The 7,500-nt window shown below is 42.6% G+C and overlaps 1 protein-coding gene across 1 annotated transcript in view; it reads right to left on the bottom strand.

The window, feature by feature from the left end:
- LOC113806552 (uncharacterized) overlaps positions 1-7,500 on the bottom strand; it is a 21,835-nt gene that overhangs the window by 9,840 nt on the left and 4,495 nt on the right. The window contains exons 2-6 of the mRNA XM_070139549.1: positions 5,101-5,219; positions 3,321-3,480; positions 1,771-1,830; positions 879-1,023; positions 360-565 (exon numbers count right to left, since the gene is read on the bottom strand). Coding sequence (XP_069995650.1) covers positions 360-565; positions 879-1,023; positions 1,771-1,830; positions 3,321-3,480; positions 5,101-5,219 — 690 coding nt within the window. The remainder of the gene's footprint in view (positions 1-359; positions 566-878; positions 1,024-1,770; positions 1,831-3,320; positions 3,481-5,100; positions 5,220-7,500) is intronic.

Genomic DNA, 7,500 nt, shown 5'->3' with positions numbered 1-7,500 from the left:
GCAGTATTTTTTTTGCAACAAAGAGTAAAAAATAGAATGTTCATTTTCCCCCAAAAATACTTTAGAAAATGCCAATCCAATTTTCTCTAACAGTACCGTCCATTAACACACCATTAAAATCCAATGTATTGTTCACTTCTCACAGCAATAACTTTTAAAAAATCAGTCTCCCACTCCTCCTCCCTCAAGTAAAATGAACACCACACTCATCCCTTCTGAGAATATCACATCCAGTATAAAAATACAATAATTCTTTGATTCAAAATGTCCAATTTCCTAATACAGCAAGAAACTGACAAATGTAATTTCTGCCTTCAACTAATATAAAAAAAATAAAATATAAATCATGTCCTACTTACACAAGACCTTGCAAGGTGCTTTGGACTTCTTGAACTTCTTGAAAGTCTCCCTGAGAACTGGCTCGAGGCGTGTCGGGAACCTTGGGTGTGACAGGTCCTTGAAGGCATCCCTGAGGGCGCAGTGGTGGATGCCCATCCCTAGAGACAGCTTCTGAGTGACGTGGTCCGAGTACATGGCGAGTCCTACACGCATCGTATCTGATATTCTGTTGGAGAGGATGGAATTGCAGGTCTAGGTCATGGATATTTAGATCTGTGTGGTGTTGATTGCTTTGTCATTGTGTATGATAACTATTTCAAGAGGAATCTTAAAGAAATTGAAGCCAGAAGTATTCTAGTAAATCCATTGCCATGACAAAAATATTTAATAAAGAGTCAAATCAAACAATCATCCTTTTAACCAAACTGAGCTGCAAAAAGTGATGAAAACCCAAATATTTCAGGACACATAAACCAAAACACACATAAAAGAGAAGTGTTATTGGTAAAAACACACAAACCAGCCAGTGCCCAACTAACATGGTGCTCCCTATAGTGTGGATGAGGTTGGCTTGGGCAGCCACAGTATCCGCAGGGGCTTCTGTCGAGGCGTGCAGGAGGAAGATGGTGTCGCACTTGCACTCTCCTTCTGCCAAGACATCACTGAAGGAGGTGGCAATGTCACCTGTAGGAGGAGGAGAGAAGTTAATCACGTGAAATCCTTTGTCTCTCTTTCTAGTAGCAAATAGTAAATATGCAATTGCATAGACGTTAACTGTATGTAACATCTTTACTGACCAGTGTGAAATAATATAATTTTTAAGGTTTGACAAAAAAAAAAAAAAAAAAAAAAAAAAAAAACGGCATGCTTGCTGTTGGATCTGTATACATCCAGCTGCTGCTATATGTATTTCCACTATATATCTATATATAAAGCATGTATATATACATATATACAACAACATGTGTGTGTGTGTGTGTGTGTATTTATCTATCTATGTATCTATCTATCTATCTTTGTGTGTGTGTGTGTGTGTGTGTGTGTGTGTGTGTGTGTGTGTGTGTGTGTGTGTGTGTTTGTTTGTTTGTGTTTGTTTGTTTGTGTGAGTGTGTTTTTGTGTGTGTGTGTGTATTTGTTTGTGTGTTTGTTTGTGTTTGTGTGTGTGTGTGTGTGTGTGTGTGTGTGTGTGTGTGTGTGTGTGTGTGTGTGTGTGTGTGTGTGTGTGTGTGTGTGTGTGTGTGTGTGTGTGTGTGTGTGTGTGTGTGCACACGTGTGTGTGTGTGTACATATGTATCTGTGTGCGTGTGCTTGTGTCTGTACACACACACATACAAGTATAAGACCTGCCCATAAATCAACTTCAAAGGCTATTTCCCTCTGAAATGAGCGCCTTATTTGTCAAACAAAATCCAACAGTAAAATAGCACTTACTGAGAATCTCATCAGTGTGAGGCAGTTCACTAGCCGGCAGCCGGATGGTGTCTGGGCTCTCTGTAAAGTAATGGTCCACATTTTGGGTATTGCACGAGGTGAATGTGATATAGGCTAAGAAAATAGGTAATGAGCAATGAACTATAAAACGATCAGAAAAAAAAAGAAAGAAAATGGTATTTAAACCTTGGTACAGATTTATCTATCCATTTATGTGTCTATTTTCTATCTGTTTGCCAGCCATCCAGCCTATCACTTTGTCTATCTATTTATATAAATGTAAATAAGGTTCTAGTCACCTCTGAGGTGTGAAATATGATACTTGGACGTGAGATTTCTAGTCTTAATGTAATTTTCTTAGAATTTTTGGATCTTCGGCCACCAGTTAACATCTAACAGCTAGCCTGCTCTGTCTCTCTCTCTAATTGGCTTCTGGGGTCTCTGCCTTCCTTCATTGACTGTCATCCTTATGTAAGCCTTATTTTTTTCTCTTCTACTTATTTCTTTTTTTCTTTTCTTTCTTCCTATTCTTTCTCTCTTTCACGTTCTGCTCTTTCTACTCCTCTTTTCTTCTTCTTCCCCATTTTCATCTTTTTCTTTTGCATCTCCTTCTCCTTCCTCAATCTTTATTTTTCCAAGCTCTAGAATGAACAGAGCTCTACTGAATTTATCAAGACCTTGCTTAAGTTTATAAGGACTTGAGGGGAAAGGGGCCAAGAGAAGGTGGGGAAGGGAAAGGGGAGAGGGAGGGGGAGAAGAGGGATGGGAAGAAAAGGAGGAGAGGGAGATGGAGAGGTAGAAGGGAGGAGATGGAGAGGGGAAAGGGGGAAAGGGAGAATGGGGGAAGGGAGAGAAGTAGGAAGGAAAAGAGGAAGAAGCCACAGGCCAAGAAAACAAAAACATGAAAACAATTACCTCTTTGAGTTGATGAAGTGGAAGAGTGCATTTGCCAACAATAAACTTACCAGATTGGATTAGCAGGAAGAATGGGAGGATTAAGGGAAAAGGGAAGGATTAAGGGAGGGATTTTGGGAAAGAGGGAGAGGGGGGGAGGGAAGAGGGTGGTAGACTTTCTTCCAACCCACAATAGACCTTGTCAAAGATGGAATAAGTGAAGGGAAGGGCCTGGGGAGAGAGAGGAGGGGAGGAGAGGGGGTCAAGTCCTACCTCTCACCCCACAATAGACCTTGACAAAGTTCTCTTCCTACCTCTCACTAGACAATAAACTTTACTAAAGCTCTCCCTGCCTCACCCGCAAAAAAACTCCCCCCACAGCAGACCTTAAACCAAGCTCTTCCTAAAACGGACCTTAAATCAAGTTCTTCCATCATTGAAAGAATTATCACCTCAAAAAAAAAGAGGAAAAAAATACAGTATACCTTAAATCAAGGTTTTCCACCATAGCAATACCTACCCCCACACACCCCCACACCCCCCAAAAATGATAATAATAACCCATAACTCAAGCTCTCCACCAACCTCTCCCCCACAGAACTCCCCAACCCAAAGCCTCCCCACCCACCCCCAACAACCCCCTCAAAATAACTCACCCACGATGACCTGGATGTAGCTGGAGTGGACCCCCGCCTCGTTGGACGCCTCGCAGAAGTAGGTCCCTGCATGCTGCTTCTCTATTGTATGGAGGGCCAGGAGGAGCTGCCGGTAGCCCCTGTACGCGTAGCCGAGGGAACCCGTGACCCACTGGTGGTTCTGGTGGGGAGAGAGGGAGGGGGAGAGAGGGGGTTGAGATGGGGTGATGGTGGGTGGGTCGGTGGGAGTGAAGAAAAGAGGGAAAGAGAGAGGGAGGGAGGGAGGGAGGGAGGGAAAGAGGAAAGAGGAAAGAGGAAAGAGGAAAGAGGAAAGATGAAAGAGAGAGAGAGAGAGAGAGAGAGAGAGGGAGAGAGAGAGAGGAGAGAGAGAGAGAGAGAGAGAGAGAGAGAGAGAGAGAGAGAGAGAGAGAGAGAGAGAGAGAGAGAGAGAAAGAGAGACAGAGAGAGAGAGAGGCGGCGTAGGAGGAAGTAGATGTGGGGGAAGAGGAGGAAGAAGTGAAGGAGGAACGAAGAGAGAAGATAGAGAAGAAAGCGGCGAAGATGGAGACGAAAGAAGAGTAAGAGGTGAAGGAGAGAGAGCAAAATGAGGAAGAAGTGAAGAAAAGAATGAAGGAGGAAGAGAAAGAGTGGAAGAAGGAGGAGGAAAAGAATAAGAAAGAGGAAAGAAGTAAAAAAGAAATACGCAGAGAAAAGAATACGAGCACACGAAAAGAGTAAAGGAAACTATAAAAGGAAAATATAAAGTAAAATGTGCAATTTAAATCAAAAATGACAGTTAAGCCCTTCTCAGTTCATTTTAAGTATGAGATAATAGTAAAATATACGACTGTTAATATATATATATATATATATATATATATATATATATATATATATATATATATATATATATATATATATATATACTAACAACAAAATCTCGAGGAACAGAAAACCTGAATGTATCTTTTTCTTCAAAATCATATTTGTGTCTTTCATACACATATACAACCACGCATGCATACATTACAACACACACACACACACACACACACACACACACACACACACACACACACACACACACACACACATATATATATATATATATATATATATATATATATATATATATATATATATACATATATATATATATATATTTCACGCACGGATACATTGCAACATATATATATATATATATATATATATATATATATATATATATATATATATATATATATATATATATATATATTATGTGTGTATACATAATTATATGTATAAATATAAAAAACAAAGAAATATACGAATACACACACACATCACCCCCCCTCTCCAACCCCCATCCCCCAAACACACATCACCCCCCCCTCTCCACCCCCTCACACACATCACCCCCCCCTCTCCACCTCCACCCCTACCCCCAAACACACATCACCCCCCTCTCCACCCCCCACCCCCACCCCCACATCACCCCCCCTCTCCACCCCCGACCCCCACCCCCACCCCCCCAGCCCCAAACACACATCACCCCCCTCTCCACCCCCCACCCCCTCACACACACATCTCCACCCCACCCCCACCCCCCACCCACAAACACATCACCCCCCCTTCTCCACCCCCACATCACCCCCGTCTCCACCCCCACCCCCACATCACCCCCCACCCCCATACACACATCACCCCCCCTCTCCACCCCCCCCCCCCACACACACATCACCCACCCTCTCCCCCCACCCCCCCACCCCCCACACACACACATCACCCCCACCCCCTCTCTCTCTCTCTCTCGACCTACCTTGAGCCAGCGGAAGGAGATGGGGTCGTCGCCCACGTCCAGGGAACATTCGAGAACCACGCCGCTCTGTCCTTCCTTCAGGCGCAGCTCCGTCTGCTCGGTGCTCAGGCGGGGCGGCACTGCGGGGGGACAGGGGGAAGTTAGGGGAAATTGAGGGGGGATATGAGAGGTTGAGGGAAGTTAGGGGGGATATGAGAGGTTGGGGGAAATGAGAGGGAAGTTTAGGGAAGTTAGGGGAAATTGAGGGGAGATATGAGAAGTTGAGGGAAGTTTAGGGGAAATATGAGAGGTTGAGGGAAATGTGAGGGAAGTTAGGGGAAATTGAGGGGGAATATGAGAGGTTGAGGGAAATTAGGAGGAATTGAGGGGGGATATCAGAGGTTGAGGGAAGTTAGGGGAAATTGAGGGGGAATATGAGAGGTTGAGGGAAATGCGAGGGAAGTTTAGGGGAAATTGAGGGGGGATATGAGAGGTTGAGGGAAGTTGGGGGAAGTTTAGGGGAAATATGAGGGAAGTTTAGCGAAAATATGAGGCGTTGAGGGGAACTGACGGGGGAAAACAGAAGTTGAGGGAAATTGAGGAGAAATATGAGAAGTTGAGGGAAATGGGAAGGAAATTGAGGGGGAATATGAGAGGTTGAGGGAAGTTTAGGGGAAATATGAGAGGTTGAGGGAAACGTGAGGAAAGTTGAGGGGAAATATGAGAGGTTGAGGGAAATGTGAGGAAAGTTGAGGGAAATTAGGGAATGTAAGAGGGAGGTTTAGTGATATGTGAGGGAAATATGAGAGACTGATGGAAAATGAGGGGAAATGAAAAAAAGAATGAGCTGTTGGGGGGATATGAAGGAATATGAGAGGGAGAAAGGAGAACTGTGAGGGAGATTGAGGGGAAATGAGAGGAAGAATAAGGTAAAAAGAGGTATTGTGAGGTTAATCAAAGGAACATGAGGGGAAATGAGTGAAAACGTGTTTGGAATTCAAGGGAAATGAGAGAATGTGAGGGAGTATGAGGAAATCCGCGAATAAATGATGGAGAAAGGGAGAAAGCGAGAGAGAATGAGAAAATATGAGGAAAAATGGGAAAAAAATGAGGGAGATTGAGAATGAGGCGGTGGTAATGATGTCTTGGTGGTGATGATGGTGATGACAAAAGCAGTACTAATAATGGCCAACATCACCATCAAAATGATACTTTTAACCTTAACAAGATCAGTAAAGAGAATAATAACAAAGTAAATGATAATGATGAAGAATGGTGATAAGTATAAATGGATGATATTAATGATAACAATGATAGCAACAACATCAGTAATTGATAATAATAATAATAATGATAATAACAATAATGATGATAACAATAATGATGATAATAATAATGATAATAATAATGATAATAATAATAATGATGACGATGATGATGATGAAGATAATAATAATAGCAATAATAATAATGATAATAATAATAATAATAATAATAATAATAATAACAATAACAATAACAATAATAATAAAAATCTTAATAATAATGATGGTGATAATAGCAATAATTATAATAACAACAACAATAATAATAATAACAAACAATAATTTTACTCTCGCCACATTAACAACCACGACATTAGTACAAAAAAGAAAAAAAAAAACACCAACATTATACATTAACTCCTACTAACATCCAACATACCCCCCCCCCCCTCCCCCTTCACCCCCCCCCCCCCCGCCACCCACGCCCATTGCATTCGCGGGCGGAAGTCGTAGATAACAGAAGGGCGTTTGAAGGTTTTGAAAAGCCCCCGTGGCACTCTGGTGGCCCTCCCCCCCTCCCCCCTCTCCTGTGCCTCTCATATCTTCCCTTCTCTTTCCCTGTGGGCTGTGTCACCTCTCTTCCTCTCCACTCTCTCTCTTTCTCTTCTCTTTCTCTATCTCTCTTCTCTTTCTCTATCTTTCTTTCTCTCTCTCTTTCTCTTCTCTTTCTCTCTCTCTCTTTCTCTCTCTCTCTTTGTTTATCTCTCTCTCTCTCTCAGTCTCTTTCTCTCTTTCTCTCTCTCTCTCTCTCTCTCTCTCTCTCTCTCTCTCTCTCTCTCTCTCTCTCATTCTTTTTTTTTTTGTGATGTCTTCTTATCTTATTCTCTTTGTGTATTCTCTCCCCCCTTTCCCTTCCCTCGTGGGGACCCCTCCCTCCCTCCTCCTCTCCTCTCTTCCCCTGTGTGCCCCATTTCTGTTCCCCCAGGGTGACATCCTCTCATTCCTTTCCCTTGTGAATTGCCTTCCTCGCCTCCCTCTCCTCCCTTCTCTCTCCTCTTGGATGGAAGTAAATAAAGTTGTCAATATCTATTTTTATGGCTGGTTGAACTACGCCATATTTTTTAACCTTTTGAACGGATCAACTCCTCAGTCAGCG

Source organism: Penaeus vannamei, chromosome 3 (assembly GCF_042767895.1).
Source record: "Penaeus vannamei isolate JL-2024 chromosome 3, ASM4276789v1, whole genome shotgun sequence".
Taxonomy (NCBI): Eukaryota; Metazoa; Arthropoda; class Malacostraca; order Decapoda; family Penaeidae; genus Penaeus; species Penaeus vannamei.
This window is presented reverse-complemented; position numbering and strand designations above follow the sequence as displayed.